This window comes from Larimichthys crocea, unplaced genomic scaffold, assembly GCF_000972845.2.
Source record: "Larimichthys crocea isolate SSNF unplaced genomic scaffold, L_crocea_2.0 scaffold131, whole genome shotgun sequence".
In the NCBI taxonomy this organism is placed as follows: domain Eukaryota; kingdom Metazoa; phylum Chordata; class Actinopteri; family Sciaenidae; genus Larimichthys; species Larimichthys crocea.
Genome location: NW_020851796.1, coordinates 358,062 through 383,921, shown reverse-complemented (window position 1 = coordinate 383,921; position 25,860 = coordinate 358,062). Strand labels below are relative to the sequence as shown.

General features: G+C 39.6%; 1 protein-coding gene across 11 annotated transcripts in view; it reads right to left on the bottom strand.

Moving 5' to 3' along the window:
• The window catches only part of ythdc2 (YTH domain containing 2), a 122,580-nt gene that overhangs the window by 23,932 nt on the left and 72,788 nt on the right, over nt 1-25,860 (bottom strand). For 6 of the 11 annotated variants that reach the window (XR_003461751.1, XR_003461749.1, XR_003461748.1 and 3 more), the window contains 6 exons: nt 22,309-22,460; nt 20,733-20,895; nt 19,491-19,697; nt 19,167-19,349; nt 16,053-17,127; nt 15,487-15,652 (listed from right to left, as the gene is read on the bottom strand). Coding sequence is in view for 2 of the 11 variants with exons in the window: in XM_027275441.1 (XP_027131242.1) it covers nt 19,167-19,349; nt 19,491-19,697; nt 20,733-20,895; nt 22,309-22,460 (705 nt within the window). In the remaining 9 variants the exon portion in view is untranslated. The remainder of the gene's footprint in view (nt 1-15,486; nt 15,653-16,052; nt 17,128-19,166; nt 19,350-19,490; nt 19,698-20,732; nt 20,896-22,308; nt 22,461-25,860) is intronic. The other 5 variants (XM_027275441.1, XM_027275440.1, XR_003461745.1 and 2 more) reach the window with 4 other exon arrangements.

The window sequence follows — 25,860 nt, the reverse complement described above, 5'->3', positions numbered from 1 at the left end:
AAGGGAGGTTTAAAGTGTCCAAATATAACATGGTACTATTGGGCAGTACAATTAAGGACTATTAAATTTTATTTTGCAACAAAGGATGTCCCACAATGGAAAGAAATGGAATCAGAATGTTTGCGTTTGCCTTTACCAATGTATTTTTATTCTGATACGTTGCCAAACTTGATCAAACAAACCACTAACCCGATTGTCAAAAATATGATAAGAGTATGGTTTGATGTAAAAAAAAATGTACAAAAGAAACAAGTTGTTTATCTCAGTACACTCCTATTTGGGGAAATCAGCGCTTTCCACCGAGAAGAACAGATGCTGTATTCAGACAGTGGGCATTAAAGGGACTACAAAAAATTCAGGATCTTTATCTGACTAACTCCGATAACATGTTATCATTCGAACAAATAAGATATAAGTATGACATAGATAAAAAATACTTCTTTAAATTCCTCCAACTTAGAAACTACATCAGGGTGAGCCAAAATAGTTTTCTAACCAAACCCTCAGCTTCTGATTTAGAAAAAATGATATCTAAGGACAGTTTAAGTAAAGGTGCTATAGCAAAGATATATAACTATTTGTTATCAAAATCGGTTGAAAATGCAGATCGTAAACGAGAAGCATGGAAGGAAGATCTAGGCACAGATATATCATCAGAGGACTGGCAATGTATATGTACTAAGGCTCACACACAATCGGTCAACACCAGATTTAGACTGTTGCAGTATAAATGGCTGATGAGAGTCTATATCACGCCAGTTCAATTAAATAAATACAATAGGAATATACCAGATACACGTACAAAATGCACTGAGGCGCAGGGGACGTTATTCCATTGTATGTGGAAATGGAATAAGATAAAACTTTTTTGGGAAGAGGTTAAAGGAGCAATAGAAAAAATTATTTCGAAAAGCATTCCAATGGATCCTGCGTTCTTTGTCTTAGGTCTTTACCCAAAAGGTCATAAATACAATAAAAGTGAATGTATACTAATATATATGTGTCTTTTACATGCCAAAAGATCCATTGCAATGTTTTGGAAGAAGATCAGCAGACCAAGTGTAACGTATTGGGTGAAACAGATGCTGGCAACCTTTCCTTTGGAGAGAGTGACATACATACGAAAAGGAAGGCAAGATATGTTCGAAGAGATATGGAAACCATTTAATATGTTTGTTAATGTTATCGATTTAGCAAATGACAATGAGGAGGAATAAGTAGTCATGTAAACCTTACAACAGGACTAAATATAAATTCATATTCAAAAAATAAATTCAAATACCCGCAATTGTATTAAGCCCTTAAGTTACGCATAAAATGTCTTATGGATGAGAAGTGAGCGTTAGTGATGTGTATATGTAATGGTTGTTTGTTGTTTGTTTTGTTCTGTTTATGACACTTGTACCATAACAGGTGCTTTCGTTGGAGCACAGACCTACATATTTGATACAAGTGTATGTGTGTGTAAGAAAATGTTAATAAATATATTGTTAAAAAAAAAAAAGTGCTGATCCTAACTTTAACCACAAATCAGTTTAAATATTGAAAAGTGAACAGGAAACCACGAGGAGAACATGTTGCAGGACCAGTCAACAGTGTGATGAAGCATTAGCTCGAGATGAGCCAAAGAGAACGCGGCTATAAAAAGAGGGAGGATCTGATTATGTATTCTCTCGGGGCTCCTGGTTAACTAGATTGGGGTAGCACAGGGGAGGGAAGGGGGGAGCAGTCCAGCTGGAAACTAAACAGATATGTGCCCACAAAATAACAGCTACCCCCACCCCCCACCTCTCTCCCCAAACTTTCAGCTGGTGCCACCATGAACCCTGAACCCTGACTTGACCTTGTCTATAAAGGCCGCTCTCTCTCTCTGTCTCCACATAGCCCCCCCCCCCCCCTTTTTTCTTTCTTATTTTTTCTCTCAGCTTCCTCTCGGCAAGTTTTCCCTCAAAGAGCCAAACACCACTTCAGGGCAGCACAGAGACAGAGAGGAGAGGAGGGGAGGTACAAATGTTACTGTACTTGCTGTGGCGGAAACAATTTGAAAATGAATAATGCTTTTTGAGTCCCTTGAGGCACTTATGTCTCTCTTTCTCTCTCTCTCTCTTTGTTTGCAGCGTTGGTGTTTCGTTTATTTTGCAGCGCTGTTTCTTTTTGTTTGGCAGTTTTCTTTTTATTTGCAGCATTGAGGGTTTCCCGGCCACCGTAGTTTCAGCCTCATATATCCCAATAAAATGAATGCAATTTAGTATATGCAAAATACATTGAACTTCCGGTTATGGCCGCGAGCCTAGAAAGTCGACGTTCAATCACCAGGCTCCGATTAAATTTTTGACGAATCCTAATGTAAAGTGCAAGTTTGAGTTTGAAAAAGCAGGCACTTGTCGATAAGACAAGGTGGGTGCCAAATACTGGAAAAACGACAGGGAAGAGCGAAAACATCGACACAGGCGAAGTTAATTAACGTCGGGACGGCAACGCATGGAGCGCAGAACTAGCAAAGATCTGGACCCGACATAGCACACGGACACACACGGTGAAAGCGATCTGGGGGCTAAAGAAGAAATAGTGCTGGCAATACGCGCCTAAATCCGAATTCTCCTACCACGACTGATGGGATATCTGACGGCAGTTAGGAAAATAAAGAAAGAACGGGTTGACTGCACTGAAAAATAAAAGGGGCGGAAACACGGCTGTCCCAACAGTGGAGGACGAGCAGACCCTAATGTTAAAGACGATGGTGCAGACTGCTGGATAAAAGGACAACCTCTCTTGAAGATAAAGTTTATCGATGTTGGAACCGAATCGCGGTTACGAGCAAATACTAATGGTTGGTGAATCTGGCCCGAGGGAGCTGAAGATGCCCGGATCCCTGTTCGTATTCATAGAGGCCCTGGCTACCGGAGGCGTAACCTGCTCCCTGCGGTGGCCCAATCGATGTTGGAAGGGTCGCACCCGTCGGACCAAGACGAGTACGCTGGACGACCCACCGAGAACGCTTTAGTGAGTTTTCAGAGCTATAAGCAGAAAATGATGTGAATGAAGAAGCCAAGGGAAAAGAAATGACGTCCGTTTACAAGAACAGCGTGTCCGATTTGACAATGACTTGGCAACTGAGGTGGCGACAGACACGGAAAAAATAGAACATAGTGCGTCAGCAATGCGAAGGCCTGGGACTCAGGCACGGCATAATGCCGCAGCAGGAAGAACTGGTGGTAACATACGAAGGCAAACACACACCTTCAATATCCCGATGGAGGCACGAGGAGTCAAACAAGAAACAATATCACATTTAGCGAGGAGGAAATAACGACTGAGTGGGTAAGGTGCGCACTCGAGGTAAGTTTCAAATACGTTGCTTACAAGATCTGCCCAGTAAGAGGGACGTAACCGTGAAAGACTGGTAATTCTGAATCGCACTTTAACCGAGCTTGCCCTCGACTTTATTTTATTATGTTTTTTTTGCCCTTATTGATGGCATGTTATAGAAATTTAAGTTTGTATCAATATAGGCCATCTATATTTTACTTAGAGGTGCTCATCTCTGCGGCCCCATATGTGCGAGTCTGTTAATTATAGTACTCGCCCTCAGTTCTTATTTAGTCTTCATTGGTGTTATTATAATGTTTTTTGTTTTTTCCTCCTCTCAATTCTAATAATCTACACAACTGAAGGTCAATCAGTAACTACTAAACCCTGGTAAATTACTTATTTTTATAGCTATACTCCATGCGCAGGTTGGTTTGCAGACTTGCATATGTTAGCAAGGAGCAAGGAGGGTTGATATATTGATGTTTTTTGGCTTGGTTTTTTTTTTCTTCTTCTTTCTTTTAACAAAAGCTGTAGGATTGATCCAGAGATCTATCCATACGTACTTGGAAGCAGCGCAAGCTGGGGGGGAAGATTTCCCATGGAGTTGGGAAATGGGGTTTGTTCCTTAGTTAATGGTTCATTAAGTTTCAGTGTAGGTTTTACTGGTTAATGTGGTTGAGCGTCTCAGTCATGTAAACTTTCATTAAGGGAATATTGTGGTGTAACATTTGGAATTCTCAAAGGGTAGAACTTAAATGTATATCCTGGAATTGTAGAGGTTTACAAAAATAAAGAAAATAAACAAGTGATTGAAAAGTTAAGAGATATGGATTCAAAATTGTCTTTTTACAGGAGACTCACACCTTAAAAGAGGATAATATAAAGATAAGTAGGAGATGGCAGGAGACATCTATGCAGCGCATTTACATCACAAGCTAGAGGAGTTATGACTCTCATTCACAATTCAGTACCCTTTCAAGTCTCTGAGGTAATTAAGGGATAATATGGAAGATATTTGATCATCCAGGGATCTCTGCTCTCATTAACTGAATTTAGTAACATCCATGGGCCAAATGCAGATGAACCCAGTTTTTTTACTAATCTATTTTCTGACACTGGCATCCCTCCCAGGAGAATATATAATTGCTTGGACTGGAACTGTACATTGGACCCCAATGAAGGATAGATCCACAGGTGTCGACCAAACTCATAAAGAGATAGAATAACTATCAATCATTTTATTAGGAGCTGAATCTGTTGGACATATGGAGATACTTAAATCCCAAATGATATTGCTTACTCCTGTTTATTCTGGCACGTTTAAGAATACACTCACGTATAGACTATTTTTGGTATCTGTAACACGGGTTTTCTAAATTACAGGATGTTATTACACAGCAGAATATAATATCAGATCATGGTCCAGCTGTTTTTGAGTTATGTGGATAGGAGTCTATGTGAAGATCCGCCTAGGGAGTCTAAATAAGAAATGGCTACTTGATGAAATTTTATTAAATATGTTGGGAATGAGATAGATAATTATTTCAAAGATAACACAAATGAAACAAACAGCGAAGTATTAAGTGGGATGCTTTTTAAAGCGTTCCTAAGGGGACACATAATTAGTTTATACCTCATCCAAAACTAGAGAGTCCGCCAAAAGAGACAACAATTAGAATCTAAAATACAAGCTCTCCAAGATCAGGTTTATAAATAGAACCCTGATGTAGAAAAGGATTACTGCTCTAGAGCGGAGTAATAATAAATTATCTGCAGATAGGGCAGCCTCAATATGCTTAGGCTTAATCAAACATGTTTAGAACAAGGGGAAAACCTGGGTAAACGGCTGGCCTGGCAAATAAACAGTTAGAAACAAGGAAAACCATTGCTTCATTAAGAATAATACGGGGATACATAGTAGACCCTATTGAAATAATAAGGAATTTAGAAAATATTATGAAAACTTATACAAATCTCAGGTAGAACATGACCCACAGTCCCAAATTCATTCTTGGATAAATTGAAATTTCCAAATATCTCTGCTGAACTTGTAGAAGAGCTGGAGGCAGACCTAAAAGAGGAAGAAATAGGCAAATGGCTATCGATGGTATGAAAGCAGGCAAAAGTGGCGGCCCGGATGGAATACCAATTGATCGTATAAAAATTTAAGTCCAAATTACTGAAACGCATTGCTAGAAGTTTTGTTCTTAGAAGCATTCCATAGCGTAGCCGACAAAATCAATGAGCGGTGGCTGTAATAACACTGTTGCCAAAACCAGGAAAGCTAGTAACAGATGCGAAACATAGGCCTCTATAACTTTAAACTCCGACCTTAGAATTTTTGTGCAAATTTTAGCAAGAAGACTCCAAGAAGTATTACCTAGTATAATACATAGGGATAAAATGGCTTCATTAAAGACCCAAGGATTCCATAACGTTAGAAGGGTCCTTAATGTTATTCAAGGCTTAAAAGACCCCTCTGATAAGGCCCTCCTATCGTTAGATGGTGAAAAAGCGTTCGATAAAGTGGAGTGGCCTTATCTCTTTAATATCTTAGAAAGATGAGATGTGGCAATACTTTTTTTAAAATGGTGTCGTTGCTGTACTTAAATCCTTAGCAGAAATATTAACAAACAAAAATGTATCAGAGCCCATCAAAATGAAAAGAGGATGCCGTCAAGGTGCCCCTATCCCCGTGTGTTATTCACTCTAGCAATTGATCCATTAGCAATAGCTATATCGTACGCTACTGGAATAGCTGGAATAACAAGAGGGTATACAGAACATAAATTAATTAGCGTTATATGCAGTGACATTATTCTTTTCATCTCACATCTTAGTAGAACTTATTCCTGTGTTGATGGAAATAATGAAAATTCGGTGGCATCTCAGGATATACAATTAATAACTCCAAATCCTCATTTTAGTTACTGATGAGGGGGAGAAGGGAAACCACTCAGGGAAACCTCCAGTTTAAAGGGTAGATCAATTTACATATTGTGGAATAGAAATTAGGTCCGAATTAGCTCTAATTGTTAAAGTCTAATTATGATCCATTGACTGAGGAAAAACAGAGTCAATTAATGAGATGGAACTCCCTGCCTTATCCTGATTCGGCGAATGACATTATAAAATGAATACACTGCCTAAGATATTATATCTATTTCAGAATATCCGCTGTCTCCACCGATGGTTTCTTAAAGAAAATGAAAAGTTATTTACCGGGTTTATATGGCAAAACAATAAAGCTGAATTAGACTTTCCTTGTTTACACCTACCACACGTAAGGGGAGGTTTAAAGTGTCCAAATATAACATGGTACTATTGGGCAGTAACAATTAAGGACTATTAATTTTATTTGCAACAAAGGATGTCCCACAATGGAAAGAATGGAATCAAATGTTTGGCGTTTGCCTTTACCAATGTATTTTTATTCTGATACTTGCCAACTTGATCAAACAACCACTAACCCAATTGTCAAAAATATGATAAGTATGGTTTGATGTAAAAAAATTTACAAGAAACAAGTTGTTTATTCTCATACACTCTATTTGGGAAATCAGCGCTTTACACCGTGGAAGAACAGATGCTGTATTCAGACAGTGGGCTTAAAGGGACTACAAAAAATCAGGATTTTATCTGCTAACTCCGATAACATGTTATCATTCGAACAATAAGATATAAGTATGACATAGATAAAAAAACTTCTTAATTCCTTCAACTTAGAAACTACATCAGGGTGAGCAAAATAGTTCTCTAACAAACCCTCAGCTTCTGATTTAGAAAAAATGAATATCTAAGGACAGTTTAAGTAAAGGTGCTATAGCAAATAATAACTATTTGTTATCAAATCGGTTGAAAATGCAGATCGTAAACGAGAAGCAATGGAAGGAAGATCTAGGCACGGATATAACACAAGAGGACTGGCAATGTATATGCACTAAGGTCACACACCAATCGGTCAACACCAGATTTAGACTGTTGCAGTATAAAGGGCTGATGAGAGTTCTATATCACACCAGTTTCATTAAAAATAATACAATAGGAATATCCCAGATACATGTAACAAATGCACCGAGGCGCAGGGGACGTTATTCCATTGTATGTGGGAATGCAATAAGATAAAACTTTTTTGGGAAGAGGTTAAAGGAGCAATAGAAAAAATTTTTTCGAAAAGCATTCCAATGGATCCTGCGTTCTTTGTCTTACAGTATAGAACTTAAAAGTTCCTTTTCAAGACTGAACGCCAGCTGAATGGCAGCCGTCTTCCAGCTGACTTCCAGCCGGCTCCCTGCAATCCCGTGGAAGGGAGAGACCCCCCTCCTTCTCCTGGCGTGTCTATTTTTTACTGTAACTCCACCATTCATGTGATTACAGGGTATGACCAGGAGATGGCGTTCTCTCACAGAACTATTTACAGTTGTGTCTACCTGGAGATGACGTAGCTTACACACATCGTTAACATTCTCGTGCTCAATCTTTCGTTGTGCTTACAGTAACAGGCTATTGTCTCCCAGTGTCACAGATCACAGAGCGGAAAATGCAGCGTGTTTGAGTAATGCAAGTGTACAGTAGCCGTATGGATTGAGCGGGTTCATGAATTGAAATTAATTTAGGTGTTTTATATCTAACATGTCAGCATTCACCAAATCAACAACATCTAGTCTGTTCTGTCTTTACTAGTGGTGGGCCGTTATGCGTGCTGCTGCGTTAAGGTGAGACTCTTATCAGGCGATAAAAAAATCTCACCATAATCATTCTCAAAGCTGTTCCAGCCTTTAGGTCGCTTTTGACTTTTTTTCTCTTTGTTCATTTTGTTTTCTTCGCTGTAACTCTGTGGAGTCCTGATCTCTCTAGCAATGTTGGTTTAAGAAGTTTTTGAGTTTTTCTCGTGTTTTTTTAAATGCCGCTTCCACCTGGACAGCTGCCTTTGTTTACTCCGGGAACAGCTGATCGCGCTAATGCCGGGCCGGCATTTGCGCATTAATCTACAGTACTATGGCCACCACTAGTCTTTACATAATTACTTGAAAGCGTCCTCTTCTCTTTTGCTCGCGCACTCTCTCCGCTCATCTGTGTAAACAACAAACAACCCTTAAAAATTTTGCAAAAAGAATGAAGAATAACAACAGCAATAATACCTCCTATTGAAATTTGATCACAGTTTGATCGTTGTGAGACGCCATTTAAAAAGGGAGAATACCTGGTGATTAACAGCCCTTTGGAAACCCTTTGTTATGTAGGTATCAACCTTTTGTTTGCACTGATGGCCCACCCCCCCCCCCCCCCCACATGTCACGCAAATCAGTGTATATATATAAATACATGACAGTAAAGGAAAGAATTACGAGTGAATCAAGTATGAATATCAAGTATGTTTGGTTTAATAAAGTTTTGCAGTATAAGGTGATGTTTTTATTCTACATGGACACCACTGTTTATTTTCCACTATGCCCCCCCCTTCATTATTAATAATACACCGGACAACTTTGAAAGTCCAGAGATAAGTCGTTGCAAAATCCACGGTGACTCTTGTTTTGCCAAAACGTCTGTATGGCCTCGACGAGCTCCTGTTTGTGCCTGGCTTCGCCTCCTTGCGAATAAAGTCTTTCATGGAATGCCAGACAAGCTCAATGGGATTCAAGTCCGGTGACTCTGGTGGAGTTTTCACCCAGTTGATCCCCTCGGACGCCATGTATGCTCCAGCAGCAGTGTGTTTTGGATCATTGTCCTGGAAGAAGCGATGATCAGACCCAAAGTATGCCCTAGTATGTATGCGGCACCAACGGCAAACGGCCACTGCCGGACAATTTAAAAGAACGAGTGCACCAGCACGTTTCCCAGCGCTTCCCGAACCTGTCTGGGGACCAGTGGCAAAAGGTCGGAGCCGAATAATGAAAGACTAGGAGTCCCCGAAAGGCTGATCCAGAGACGCAGCGCGCTGGCTTCCCTCCTGAAGGACATTTGCCACAAAGTTGTTTGTGAATTGTGTAATATACAGATATATATAAATAATTTATATATATATACCATACATAGTATTATTGTTTCATTATTAGAGGTGTTATTATACGTTTGTTTTGTTTGATTTGCATGCGTGCCTGTGCACTTAAATATAAACTTGCAAAAAAGATTCTGCATCATGGAGTTTTCTTTACGCCGTGGGATTAAAGAAACGTGTTGCCATCATCACCATCATCCATCATCACAATGACGATTTCATAAGCGTATACTGCAAACTTTATTAAAACCAAACATACTTGACTTATTTCACACTCGATTCACCATAATTCTTTCCATTTACGCTTTACGCCATTTAGCCTATGGTCACTGTTTAAAAGACATCCTCCAGGTATCGTGACTACACATTGAGAGTTAATGAGCTCACACACGTCAGCACGAAAGAGTGAATGGGTGTGGGTGAACGTCAAATTAAGCACAATACGACCTTTGGTTTTTGTTTTGTAAAATCTTCGTTTGCATTAAAACCACAGGTCTCTCAGTCCGAACTTCTCCTAAATATATGTCTCTATCATCACATCACCACATTGACGGTTTCATAAGCGTATACTGCAAACTTTATTAAACCAAACATACTTGACTTATTTCACACTTGATCACCCGTAATTCTTTCCATTTACGCTTTACGCCATTTAGCCTATGGTCACTGAAAAGAGCCATTCATGTTCATGAGCACAACCCAATCACAAGGCTACTGTATATACACAGTACTCATACACAGTACCAGCTGCATTTTCCGCTTGATTTGCGTGACACGTGGGGGGGGGAGGCCCATCAAGTACAAACAAAAGGTTGATACCTACATAACAAAGGGCTTCCAAGGGCTGTTAATCACCAGGTATTCTCCCTCTTTAAATGGCGTCTCACAACGATCAAACGTGATCAAATATTCAATAGGAGGTATTATTGCTGTTGTTGTATTCTTCAATTCTTTTTGCAAATGGAGGCACCGCTGCAGTGGAATAGACCGACTTTTAGAGAAAAACGCTCGTCTCTGCAGCTCTATGTCGCGCACAACAACACCAAGCCCTCCCCTCCAAATAAACTGTTAATTAAAAAAATAAACCCTCGCTTGTATCTGCAGGTCTGACAGACAGGCCTGGCAGCCCCGAGACGTCCGAACCGTTTTTTGTAACTTTTTTAAGGGTTAGTTTGTTGTTTACATGCAGATGAGCGAGAGAGAGTGCGCGAGCACAAGAGAAGAGACGCTTCAGTAATTATGTAAAGACTAGTGGTGGCCATAGATCAGGGGTCAGGAACCTACAGTACAGTACTCATTCCGAATAGTTTCTGAAGTGTCCGTGCTGTGTTTTAGTTCATGCTGGAGGGAGCCAGAGCCCGGTGGTCTCCTCTGCGCCCAGCTTTCGACAAGTCACATTAATGTTATGATATATTTTATTTATTATTGGTTAACTGTTTACCAAATCAACAACATCTAGGTTATTCTGTCCTCACTGTACATAATTACCGAAGCTTTTCTCTCGCGCACTCTCTCTCTCTGTCGCTCCCTCTTAATCTGCATGTAGTGAAAGCCACAGCTGGACATCAGTGTCCATCATACTGTACAGTATACTGTACTATCAATATGGCCACTATGGCGTTCAGAGGAATATTCAGAAATCGAACGTGTTTCATACTGCAGGCTTCAGAAAGCATCAAACAGATATAACTCTTAAAAAACAGTTACGGGCGGAGTTTTCTTTAATAACAAGTTTATGTTGGCATGTTGTTGTTGTCCGTGACATGGAGTTGCGGCTCAGTGTTATCTTATCACAACTGTTTTTCCCCATCAACCAATCCGTGGAATACTTGGTGCTGTGTGGGGCGATATGAACGGATCATGATGATCCTTTGCACCACTAACCACATCCATGATTGTGCTCTGTCTCAGCTGATCGGGTCACCCGCTCACCCCAGCGTATCTGTTCAGATGTGTCTTAGTTTAGACAGTCTACGGTGAGAGCGGAACATCACTGCTCCTCCCCGTGGACAAATGAGGCATTGCAGCTGGTTTTCACACAGACTGCTTAGGGGCGTTTCCAGTCGGGCCCTCACTGACTACGTCATCGCGGGGGATTACATTTCGGTCACGCACCAGCCAAGGACCTGTGACGGACCAGCCACGGTCCCGTCACGGTCCCGTCACGGTTCCGTCACGGAAACACGGGAACTTTTAAGTTGCTACATCTGTAGGTCTTTACCCAAAAGGTCATAAATACAATAAAAGTGAACGTATACTAATAGATATATGTCTTTTACATGCCAAAAGATCCATTGCAATGTTTTGGAAGAAGATCAGCAGACCAAGTGTAACGTATTGGGTGAAACAGATGCTGGCAACCTTTCCTTTGGAGAGAGTGACATACATAAGAAATGGAAGTCAGGATATGTTCGAAGAGATATGGAAACCATTTAATATGTTTGTTAATGGTATTGATTTGGCAAATGACAATGAGGAGGAATAAGCAGTTATGTAAACCTTACAACAGGACTAAATATAAATTCATATTCTAAAAATAAATTAAAATACCCGCAATTGTATTAGGCCCTTAAGTTACGCATAAAATGTCTTATGGATGAGAAGTGAGTGTTAGTGATGTGTATATGTAAAGTTTGTTTGTTTGTTCGGTTTTGTTCTGTTTTTTTCTGTTTATGACACTTGTACCACAACAGGTGCTTTCGTTGGAGCACAGACCTACATATTTCATATAATGACATGTATGTATATACAAGTGTATGTGTATGTAAGAAAATGTTAATAAATATACTGTTCAAAAAAAAAAATAATGCAAATACATTAAAGAACCATACTTTATATGTGTGCTACTGAGCATTAACGTGTTTCATGGAGCGAAAGATATGATGACTAGTTATATGACTATAAGTAAATAAGTAAATAAATATTGTAATGGTATACATGCTATGCTATGTATAACAGCACTATACAGTATAGTGCTGTCAAAATTAATGATTAATCCAAGTGATTCATCAAAAATAATAATAATTCTCATAAAAAACAACAACTCAGATTTCTCTTGAGTTCTCTTGAGTCTCTGCTACGAACATTTTCGCACTAGGCTACATAAATTCTCCTTGCTTGCGTGTGACATGATGTGTAATGTGCAGGGGCGATGCATCACGTACAAAATGATAGTGTTTCAGAATGGTATATGTTTATACTTCTCATCCAACCACAATCAAATTCACTCTATCATGGAAGTGTTTTGTGAAAGATGGTACAGGAAATGTTACTTTACACGTGCTAAATAAGATTTACAGCCCCACTGATCTCATAACCATGTTCTCTAATGCAGACTGACCCACACAGTTCTACAGCAGGATGCTTTAAAGAGCTGTTCTGTTCACACTTTTCTTTAATCATGCCAAGCTTGTCTCAAGTTTTTGTCATCATCATTATTATTAATTATTATTATTAATATTGTTTTCAGTGAGCCTCTTATCAATTAATGGAAAAATACATCAAACAAACAGCAGCAGGATTATATAACAATCAGAGCAGCTTTTGCAGCCTTGTGACAGTTTCAGTGTGAGGGTGAGCTCTCACCTTTCTGTTATCACTACATACTGTTGATCAGTGGTCCCCAACCTTTTCCTACCTGCGGACCGGTCAATGCGGACCGGGGGGGGGGGGGGGGGGGGGGGATACATCATTTCGATACGTCAGAAGAAAATATTACTTAATACTTAATATTTTCTTCTTCTCCTACCAACTGTAGATAGAGTAGTAAGTCCCCCTCTATTATAGTCCCAGTCTAAGTCGAGCGGTCTTTTATTTTGAAACGTGTTTTTATTTCGAAATGACCGTATTAAATAAAACAGAAATAACTAATTAATTCTTGTGCGGCCCGGTACTGATTGATCCACGGACCGGTACCGGTCCGCGGCCCGGGGGTTGGGGACCACTGCTGTTGATAATCAGAAAAGCTCAGAAGCTTCACATCTGTTATATATGTTAGAATTAGGGCTGCCACGATTAGTCGATTAGTCATGATTATGTCGACGAACGAAATCGTCGACAACTAATTTAGTAGTCGACGAATTGTTTTTTTTAACTTTGCTTTTCTCTCGAAACTACGGCTGCAGCTTCCACTGCCGCGTCTGACTTTCTGTCACATACACACACACACACACAACCCTACGCCCATGCGCAGTAGTGGTAATCGGCGTCAGGCCTGACTGTACCGTAAATTATACCATAACACAGACCCTCCAGGAATTAACGATGTTGCGATTTGTAACTTCAACGCAACTTCAGTGAATCCCCGTGAATTCAGGGCGGTGTTGTAATTTTAACCAATCACCGCGATTTTTCCGCAACTTCTGCGCAGTCTGCTCGGGGGATTCAACTCGGGTCAGGGACAGCCGCACGGTGTGGGAGGCTCCCCTCGTGGGACCTCTCCCCAGCGCTGGCTGACCCCCACCTGGCGCATTTCCTCTGTGGCGGTGTGCCGCGACCGGCTCTGGGTCGGCTTGGAAAGGCTCGAGGACAAAGGTGGATCTATTTCGCGCGACGCGTGATCGCGGTTTCTATGGAAACCTGCACAGCGCGTGCTCTCACTGGTCAAACAGGCTTCCCGGTGCGTTGCGTGAACGTGGCGTATTTGGTCCGTCCTGCACGCGACTTCAAACCCCACCGGGAGTGTTTCAGAAGCGAGCGCTTAGCCCGCCAGACTTTGTTTACTTGCTCAGATTTGGACATTTTCCAGGTGTATGTTCTTCTAAACATGCTTCTACATGTGTAAATATGCTACGTAGTTAATAGTTTTGCTTTATTTTATTGTTATGTACAAAAAATGTGTCATATTAGACCCTGAATAGTATGTAAGGGTTAATAAGTAATGAAATGTTAGGATAATTTTTGTATGTACTTAAGTTCCCAACTTCATTGTAAGATTAATTTAAAGCTTTAGTTAATAAAATGATCAAATTAATTCAGTTGCTCTCATAATCTGCCTTTTTTGCACAGGAAAAAATGTGGCTAGTGGAAATTCTGATTGGCTGGTAACTTCAGAAACTTACCAGCCACATTGGCTGGTGATCAAAAAAGTTAATTTAGAGCCCTGTTAAAGGGTTAATGAGCTATCATGTTAATTGTTTTTATTTTCAGTTAGCTCATTCTTTAAGCTGAAAGCTAATGATCTGATCAGCTGCATGCTGGTGCGATAAGCTGTATGTTTTACAGTCAATTTACGTATGATCCGATTAGTCGACTAATCGAAAAAATAATCGGTGATTAGTCGACTATCAAAATAATCATTTGTGGCAGCCCTAGTTAGAATACGAGATTTCAGCATTGAGGTACTATCAGGCTACATTTATAATTTTTTACCATCAAACTAACCAAATAACTTCTTATTGATTATCATTATAAAGTTTAAGGGCGTCTCACGTGTTGACTAAACTTTGACTAAGTCTCAAAATGACATCATAGCTCTGTGAGGAGTCCATGCTAGCTAAGCAGCTAAACTTTAGTGCCAATGCTCCGTGTTTAGATCCCGCCCTGTGTGGGTCTTTACACTTTCATTGGTCAGGCGTGCACACACTAAACGATACCATTGGCTGTAGAGTGTGACAATCTGCCAATAAAAATCAGCCATCAGCCAACACTTTTTTTGTTCTCCTCCGATCTATGTTGATCTCATAAGTCGCCTCTGTGAAGACTGAATGACGGAAATCGAGTAACGGGGTTGTTTTAAAAATGTAAGAAGTAGAAAGTACAGATAATTGCGTGAAAATGTAAGGAGTAGAAGTAAAGTCGGCTGAAAACTAATTACTCCAGTGAAGTATAGATACCCAACAATTCTACTTAAGTAAGGTAACAAAGTATTTGTACTTCGTTACTAGACACCTCTGCGTGGCTCTAGCCATCAAATTACAGCCTGAGAAAAAATTCTCTAAAGGTAGTTAGACACTACTGCACAGTAACCATGGTGACAACCCTGCAGGAGCTTTTCAAAAAGCAAAACCTGGTTTGAGAACGACTGCTGCCCGTCAGGCAGCTACCACCAGAAGTTCAGCATGGTGAGCTTTGGTTGGCAGGGCAAAATCTGTGCACATGCTTCAGTGCATAAGGGGGTAATAAAGTGTATCATATCATAACAATGTTTTCATGTTAAACAAAATATATCTTACTTATTAGCATGCGCTCGTACAACCTCCTCATCTTCATGAGGATCTCAGGTACCACCCCTTCTGCTGGATCCACATGGTGTATAATGTCCCTGACCATTTGGCCTTTCCAGTCATGATGGCTCAGGAAAAGAACAGGTTGGTAGCCTAGGGCATGCAGTTTTAAAATCTGCAAGAACAATAAAGAAAACTTTATGCATCCAGACTAGTTTGACAAATTACAGGAGAAGAAAGTGTGGTATAATGTAGGCACATATAGGCCAGAACAAACTCAAGAGATACAACACTGATTTGACTAATAATGTTACAGATTTTTCTCATCTTTGACCACATACAGGGTTAAAAATGGCCTCTCATATGTTATTATTATTATGTCTAGTTTGATGTATTTACTGTGATGATTTTCTGATCTATTCTGATGTTGAGCACCTCATTTATTTATGCAACTTTATAAGCAAAGACCTGTCTTGCTAGTTTTGACTTAATGATTTACAAGGAAACATTGACAACTGTGATAAATATATAATTATCTTGGAGGCCCTTTTTAAATCACAACTCAGAAAACTTACCGACAGCTGGACAGAATTAAGAAGAATTAGGTTGATGTTTTTTAAGTTCTGCTTAGATTCCAGGCTGGACAGGCATCCACTGCAGGTCTTCCTGTTTAAATTGTTGGGAGCCTGGTAAGAAGGGCACACCTTCTTTTTGGCTGTGTCATTTCTGCAAATGAAAATGAAACATGTAGGGATTATTTCAGGCACAAAAGTAATTTATCAGCAAAGAAATAACCAGAACTAACGTGATTTTGTGTGCACATAAAATTCCTATTGCCACTTCTGTAATTTAAAATATAATATGTCAAGAAAAATTTAAAATAAAGACAGCTATGAAGAAGAAGAATCACAGGATGGTAGTGAGTACTGTAAAGTAACAGGCGTGTTTGCCACTTAGTGTAAGCCTGTCTGTGTGTACAGACATGGCTGCTTGTGGCAGAGGTACCTCTGGCAATCCCACACAGGCCTGGCTAAAATTAAGCCCCCTAAATAATTAGTCAAGAGCATAGGTCTGTAGCACTGGAGTTTCATATTTCAATGAAATGTTTTGCTTAAAATGACAGCATGTATCAAATAGTAGTTAACAGTACTGCCTGATTAAAATATAAATTTAGACTTAGGGAAAGTTACTGCTTGGTAAATCTGAACATTATTAGTTCTTTGAGAACATTTAAACAGTTCATTGTTTAGAGAGGAGATTTAACCGCCTATTGCCATCAGCCTTCAGCCTTACAGGCCAGGCCCTCCATCTCTGCTGAAGTGCGCTTAAAAACTACGAGGCTAATATAGGCTAGTACTACTGTTAGCTAGCTGGCCAAGCAAGTGTCTTTCACATGAGAATACGTCACAAAAATAACAGTCGCAGAAGTACACAGACTGCTCTCTGAAAATGTCACCTTTTATAGCATCTATTATTTCTTTGCAGATTTTACCATGACTCACCTTTACTCACCTTAGAGTTGATTCGTGTCAATCAGAAATGATCGCTGCAGGAACCAGACCTGAAACAACTACGACTCCCAGGGTGCATTGCAGTTAAAAACCATCCAATCACGTTGCTTAAGATCTCTCGACGCGTAGCTATGATGAACTGAAATTAAATATTGTAATTTGTACACACATAATAAAACACTGGTCTCTTTGAACCAGTTAACTTTATTTTTTATAAATTGGTTAAGAATAAATAAATACATAAAAACAGGTAACGCAAAGTGGATTGTCTTCGTCTCCATAGCAACGGTGGTTGAGGATTATGGGAAGTGTATAGCTGATGGCTCGAGCTCAGCGCGTCCAAAACGCGAGTGGTGAATAAATCTAAAAATGTGTCAGAATAGAAGGAGAAAAAAATGATACTGAGGGCTACAACATGAAGCTATCTCATTGTTGAATTGTCAGTGACACTTTTGGCTTGTTTGTGTTGAGAAATGTTGACGATATCATTAAAAGAAAACCTTAAAATAGTGAGAAAAACACTCCGGGCAGAGGGTCCTCGGTTCTCCAATCAGATTGTAGCTCGCAAATCGTCGCTGGTCTAGCATTCTGGGTAGTGTAGGCTTTTACATTATCCAAAACATATTAATAAAAGTTTATTTCTCAGGATAGAATGAGAAAAAAATCATGCTGAGGGCCAGAACATGAAGCTATCTTATTGTTGAATTATCAGTGACACTTTGGTGTGTTTGTGTTGAGAAATGTTGACGATATCATTAAAATAAATCCTTAAAATAGTGAAAAAACACTTTGGGCAGAAGGTCCTCGGTTCTCCAATGAGATTGTGGCTCGCAACATCATGCAGCGCTGTGATCGGGTTATTATTGGAGTGAATGGACGGTTGTATCTCTGCTCTAAGCATCTCTTACAGCAGTGAACGGGTTTATATTGGAGTCAATTGACAACCCAGAGCGTTTCTTGCAGACGTGGAAGGGTACCTTTTACGTCAGTATCAGACGTCAAGGGGCATGACGAATCGTCGGTATTTTACGTGTTGGGAATGAGAACGGGTTGAGAATGAATTGGATCAACATGAATTTCGGTCAGTGCAGACCTTTGTGATGAAAAATTTGCAAAACCTTGGGTTTTTGTTGAATAGCGTGTCCATGGCTGTTTCCGTGTCATGAAACAGGAATTTGTTGGACTTGAGTATACATTGTCCAATGTGCTCCATAGTACTGGAAGAGTACTGGGGTGGCTGTGGCTCGAAGGTAGAGTGGGTCGTCCACTAATCAGATGATCAGTGGTTCGGTCTCCACCCAGGTGTCCTTGGGCAAAATACTGAACCCTAAATTGCTCCTCAAGGCTGCGCCATCGGTGTGTGAATGTGTATGAATGGTTAGCTCCTAAAACTGATAAGCAATAGGCACCTTGCATGGCAGCTAATATGAATAATATATGAATGCTATATATATATATAAAAACCTCAGGGTCTCCCCCCAGACACTGTTGACCTTTTGCACCAGTGGAGTGTTCCTCAGAACATTGATGACTGGAGATGCCAGTCAACTGTTACACATGTCACTGTGGTGAGCATTAATTCATAAAGTCTCAGAAAAGTGGTCAACTCTGTAATGTGTGTATGATGTGTATAATCACACACATCAGTGATGTCACCATGGCTGTGGCTCAGGAGATAGAGGTAGCGGGTTGTCCACTACTCACATGATCGGTGGTTTGATCCCCACCCAGATGTCCTTGGGCAAGATACCAAATTGCTCCTGAAGGCGGTGCCATCGATATGTGAATGTCTGTCAACGGTTAGCTCCTAAAACTGATGAGCAGTTGGCACCTAGCATGGTAGCTAATGCCATCAGTGTATGAATGTGTGTGAATGGGTGATCTAGTGTTAAAGGTCTTGAGTGGTCGGAAGACTAGAAAGGCGCTATATAAGTACAGTCTATTTACCATTTAACTGGCCTAAACACATGCAGATATTAAGTCATCGTTATGGCACCATCTACTGGCAATAGGAAATTACATGTTTTACACTTTGAAGGCACATGACACAGTCCTTCATTCACTGCGAGAACATCATGTTGTTGCAATTATTTTAGTTATCAACTGCTAACTGTGTTTCCAAATACACCTGGAGCACGATGCCACTGAAAGCACGCTGTGTATACATCGTCCTCTCACCTGTCCATCTCTGCTGATCTGGACCTTCTTGTTGTCATTCCAAGGGTTGAGGATGTGTTGGGTGCAGTGGAAGGGAAGACTCTCCTTGTGGATCCACTCCACACTGAAAACCCCTCCTAGTCCCATAAAGTCCCAGTCCTCACAGCTCTCCTGACTGATGACTGATGCCATGCGAGCATATCCCTGTGAAAAACACAAAAGACAAAATACATCAAATTTGTTTTTTCTTTTAAAGATCCTTATTCATATTGCTGTTTTACAATGGGGTCAATATATTGGTACGCATAGATTACATATAGCATGACACAGGTTTTCTAGAATTACCTGGAAGTGTCCAGAGCCCTGAACAGAGAAGATAAGGATGATGAGGTTGTTGTCCAGGAAGGCCTTGGTGAGTTTGGTCTCATTGCTTGGGGTGGTGGACCAAATATTTTTCTGCTGAGAAATTTCTATATTCCTGATGTTACTGCTCTTCATTATGAAGTACCGCAATGATGAAAAAAACAGTTGAGACATTGGCTTTGAGACCTGCTGGGAACAAGAGGATAAATTGACAAAAAAATGTTTAACTGAATTTCACTCTAATTTTTTGTTGATGAGACAGTAAAATAATCCCACAGATCCCACAGAGGGGAACATTGGATGTTCCAGCAGTACAAGGACATAAGTAAGAGTAGACAAGAACAGAAACCTAAACAATAAATAACAATAAATGACTATAAGTGTATACAGTACCAGCAAATCTTTTAATTATTTACTACAGTAAAGATTAACAATGAAGACATCAAAGCTATGAAATAATAGTTGGAATAATGTGCTAAACAAAGAAAGTGTGAACAGAACTCAATATGTTGAATATAATCATTAAAGAACAATTGTGAATCTCTTCCTGAGCCTAGTGTATCCAGAAGCTTCTTTCTGATCACAGCAGGGAGAAAAGGCCATTATCCAGGGGGTTGGGATCCAGAATGTCTTTTAGGCAGGTAGAGTACCACCTTTTGTACGTTCAGCTGAATTAAACAATCTTTGCAGAGCCTTGGGGGCTTGCTCAGTTCTATTTCTGTACCAGACAGAGATGTTCCTGTCAGGATGCTCTCAATGGTGCAAGAGTAGTAATACCTCAGTATTTCAGGGGTACCAGGAACTTCCTCAAGCCTCCGAGGTGAAACCGTGTCTGTTTTGCCTTTCTTATTACAGGCCCTCGTTGATGGTAATGTTGATTAAACTGGCTCTCATGATAAAAAGGAAGATCAAGAGTTAGCTCTCTAGTTCATTATAACACTTTCTGTTTACAACATAATTCGATGTAGGTCTTCATAGCAAACATCCCAGGTATTTGCTGTTTAGAGATCAGGAAGACGGTTCTAAATACATCAGACCACCACAGAGGTTCAGGAAGAACTCTCGGGCCACTAGGATCTTAAAGGACTGTTTAAGATTATTGATTTTTTTTTTTCAAGCTTTATTTCTGACAGAGACAGCTGAAGAGTGACATAAATGCAGGGAGAGAGAGATGAGGAATAACATGCAATTGTTGTTCATGAATGCTTGGCAGACAGTGAATACCTTTCCTGAGAAGGGATAGGGGCTATCAGAAGGACTGTCCAAGGTCACAGAGCAGGAAGAATTACTAGAGAAATGCGTGTCATCACAGAGCTGATTCATGGGCAGTGAAGACTTCTCTCTGCTATGGGCTTTCATCTGAGGTCGACCTGAAGCTGTTGGCATCCTACAAGACAAGTGATGAAATGGTGCAGCAAACAATAAGTCCTCCATGGGTGTACTTGTTTTGATAAAATCAGCATTGACTCTATACAACACTCAGCTCAATACAATATAAAGATATGTTCAAACTGATACAAATTATTATTCTTTGTATATATACCACAATTTTGAATTTGATGCCAGCAACATTTAGATTGGGACAGTTTAAGAACAACATCTCTGTTGCAAGGATTTTAAGAATTTCACTCTCTGCAATCTATAACATCATCAAATGATTCAAAAAGTCAGAAGAAACTGAACATTGGATGCCAATGACCGACCCTCGATCCCTTGGGTGGCACTGCATTAAGAACTGATTGCATTGTATAAAAAGGATATTACTGCTTTGATTCAGGAATACTTTGGAAAAATAAATCTGTGCAAGAGTAAAGCTGGTCCAGCAGTGCAAAGTTCACAGCCAGCATCTGTAATAGTACAGGGGTGTGTTATATTATTATATGTGCAATATTCACGTTTTATATATTGATTTAAACTTATAGGCCATTAACAGCATTAACAACAATTTATAACAACGTGATAATGTTTTATACCACAGCAGACTGCAAACTAGAAAACTGCAGGAGATGAAGATGGAGAGACGTCTGACAACCCACAATCTGTTCATCAGAGTTCATAAGAATGCAGCATAGTGAGAATATAGACCAGGTTTCATAGAGGAGATGACAGATTTTATCCGTTTTGTCCACTTTTATTACTATATATGTCTATTATATTTATATGTAGTACAGACTGCAGTCTGTATTGAGAAACTACAGAACTGTAGTTGCCCATATTGTCTCTCTATTGAACTGTTCATATTTTCTCTCTCCTGAGGCACCTGTCCTTAGTTTTCAGGAAATTTCAGGGAACAGCTCTTATCAGTGTTAAATGCAAACACATTTTACTCCGTAAGGAACCTGAGCAAAAAGATTTGACAGAAGCCTCTATCTATTATTCTAGAGACATTAAACTTTAAGAATTTGAAGTACTGTTTAAGACTGTAACATAAAAGCCAAGAGCTAAAGGAGGAAAGCAGGGATATTTAGTTCTTTTGGTCCCTAAATAGGACTTTGCCTTTTACCGTACTGCTAGGCCAGTCAAAAAGAGTTAATATCTTTAAGATTTTTTTTTTGGCCTTTTCAAGCTATTTATTTTTTAAAGCGACAGCTGAAGACTGACAAGAATGTCTGGAGAGAGAGATAGAGAATGACATGCGGAAAAGAGCCACAGGTCGTATTTGAACCCTGAGCTTCCGCAGCAAGGACTTTGCACATGGAGCGGCTGCTCTACCAGCTGAGCTAAACACCGCCCCAAAGAGTTAATATCTTTAAACACCACAATACACTGCAATGTAAATGTTTTTGAGAGCACTTTATACCTGTCATTTGTGGTGTTTGTTGGTAGCTGGAGGCTATTCTTGGAGTTCTTCACAGAAGCATGGGGCCCCTCCTCTGATGACATGGGCCGGGGTCGCTGGCCAATACCTGTGGGTTGTTGCAGACCTGCCCCCTGCTCCTCTGCTGTAAGCACCTAAAGCATATCAGGTTGAAATTGGCTCCTTATTTTAGGTAGTTCAACGGTATAATACTGTATATACAGTACTGTGCAAAAGTTTTATCAATTCTCAAAGGTACATTGTACAAAGTCAGAGACTTTGTAGGATTATAGTCAGCCACAAATATATTTTTTCTGCAGCAGGAAAGTGACCCCAAAAACTGTGTGCAAGGGTACCTAGAAGAACTGACGCTGTTTTGAAGGCAAAGGGTGGTCACACCAAAAAGTGATTTGATTTAGATTTCTCTTCTGTTTCTATAACTGCATTTTGTTAATTTATGAAAATAATAATAATAATAATTATAATAATAATAATTTACATTTAAATTTTTAAACCATGAAAAACTATTCTTAGTTTATAGCATTTCTTCACACCTGCCTTCTTTTGCAAGTTGTTGTCTGGCATTTTTTTCTTAAAAAAAACAAACAGCCTTTTATTTTAATACAATATAACATATAATCATATATATATAATATTCGTATTATATTAAAATATAACATAATAACACATTCATACACTGATGGCATTGGCTACCATGCAAATTTGAGAGCTAACCTTCATATACATTCACAGACTAACAGCACACGCCTTAAGGAGATATTTGGGGTTCAGTATCTTGCTCAAGGACACTTCAACATGGAGACTAGAGGAGTCAGGGATTGAACCGCTAATCATCTTGATTAGTGAACACCAGCTTGTGAGTCTACCAAATAACTCCTGCATATCCAGATAAAAAGTAGAAGAGAGAAAGAGAATATAACATACACAAACTAGAGTGCGAATGATGGCTCGTCTTGTTGAGACCAAGGCTTTGAAGGATAACGGATCCTCTTGATGAACAAATTTTGCCACTTCTGCCTCAGTTCAATGACCAGTCCTGCAGCCTGACAAACAAAATGAACAGCATGAGATAAACTGTAAGTATGAAAACATTTAGTACAAAATAATAGAGGACGATGGAAACAAACACAAGAAAGAAAGTCAGCAAATGTATAGTCTCTTTTTATTTAAACCCAGGCTCTGTGAACATCCAGAAGACACTGATTAACCTGGTCTGAGGACTCGTTAGTGACATATGGATACAACAATTCAGCCTGTTAGGCATTAACTAATTCCACAATGAATTCCAAAGTCCAATGGGAGCCAGTGGCACTTGAGTAATGAGCTACCTGCTGCAGTATTTTGAATCATAGGCTGATGAACCGCAAGTCCTGCCTGTGGTAAGGGTTATGACATACAAGAATGTAGTCATGACCACAGAAGAAGATTTATTCATTTCTCAGGCTTGCAAATAACACAATATGTCCGTTAAAGTATTTCTTATCTAGTCTAAAACACAGTATACATCATCAGACTGATGTAGAAGTTTATTTGACTTGTGAATCTGTAATGTTCCCTGCAATGAATTATAGTTTATTGGGTGCAGTACTTTTTGTATTTTATCTTTATCTGTAACTGTTTTCTTCTGCATGCATGGTGTGTGGCACTTGGACATTAGCTGTGGTAACTCTCAAGCTTGAATCTTGTTCAACCAATTATTTTATTAGATGAGGAAGAAAACACATTTTATAAACAAAGATTTAAGGATTAAAGGGTCAGAAAGTTCCCATACCTCTCTGTCCATTTGAAAACGAGCCAGTCATCAACCCTAATTTCAGCTGAGTCCTCTGTCTCACTGTCACTGAGGTCATCCAGTGAACTGTCTGAAGAAAGAAACATGGAGAAAATCAAAATCAACTATTGTCATACAACACCAACTGGAGAGTGTTTTGTACCAAGGGAGTTCCAAACTCAAGAAAAAAAAAACTTAGTTAAAGGCATCTTGGTTTACACACTCCTTACACAATTCTTTTATCACAGTATGTTCAACCTACATGGGAAAGCTTCACCTGATTCTTCACCTGATTTCTGACCTGGTCATGGGAGACTGGACTTTACTCTTGCAAAGATTCTGGGAAGGATGTGGGCTGTTGCTCATTTAGCCTATGATTTGTGAATTGGAGACTTGTCTCTCTACCCATTTTGTTGGTTTGTTGTGTCAAAATGGGGTGTGGGGACTGATACTAAAGTCATGATCCTAAATGCATGGCAATCTAGCTAATAGTCCAAATATCTTGTTGTGGGAGGGTTTGGGGCTGACAGATGTTGCTAACATGTAAAGCAGAGATCGACATACACAGTACTTCAGTGTACAAAATACATAACTTGCATAACTGATATTTCAGTTGAGCTCACTCTGTACTAAAAATAATTTGACAAACACATACAGGTTCTTTTCTTTTCTTTTTGATGTTGTTTACCAGTATCTTTCTGTACAGCAGGTTCCTGCAGGGCAGCAGTGAGTAGTCTGGCACAACCTCCAAATATGGCCACAGTGATGGGAGTCACCATGGAGCAACATCGGACACTGGCCATCCTGTGGCCTCGGCTTATCTCATTGTAGATCAACCAGTCTGTGGGATAGGCCTGGGCTGATTTGGCTGGGCTGTTCTAAACAACAAAAACAGACAGTCCACACACAGTCCAGCACAAAATTTATATCAAATAAAAAACTTAACATCCATTTTCAATCAATGAATTTGTTTTTTTTTTATTGTGAAACAACCACAAACGGTGAGTTTCATTAAATCTTTATTTATTTATTCTAACTGCACCCGTAGAACTAGCCAATATTCCAGGACCAGCACTTGTTTATGAATTTATGGAATGTTTGACAAAATGATTGTTGATCAGTCTGTCAGTGCCTTGGATTGGGGGCACAGAGAAAATCCCCAAAACATACCCTAACCAAGATGTGTTAAATATAACCTAACCTTAATCACAATGGCGTAATACCAGAAAATGGTTGTTGAATCTCAACTAATTATTGAAATGTTACCAACATGTAGGTCAAGAGTTCATACATTCTTCTTGGTGGGTGGACAAACTGTGTAACATGTATATTGTCAAGTGAGTTGAGATCCCTGATCCGCTGACACAACGGAAAAGTTAAAATAACAACCTGTGAGACGGATGACAGAGTGTCTTACTGTCTGGCCTTGCAAATGGGGACGTGAAACCCCCCAGCAGACGGCCTGAAAATGGGGAACGAAGGGACTTTTCATTTATGCCAGTAATGTTAAGCCTTTGGACATTTAAAAAAATATATATGAGTGAGTAATGCATAAAGATAAAAATGAGCTAAGCTAAAATGTGATTAATGATGATTCTGTGTTTAAACAAATGCAAAAATGAACTGTTGAAATGAGTGTAACCATAAGAAAAGATTGTGATTATAACTGAAGATTCTGACTACTGGAGATTGTGAAATCATTGCAATAAGTTGGTAGCTAAGGTAAAAAATAATAACTAAATCATGCTGAGGGGTTGAGGAAG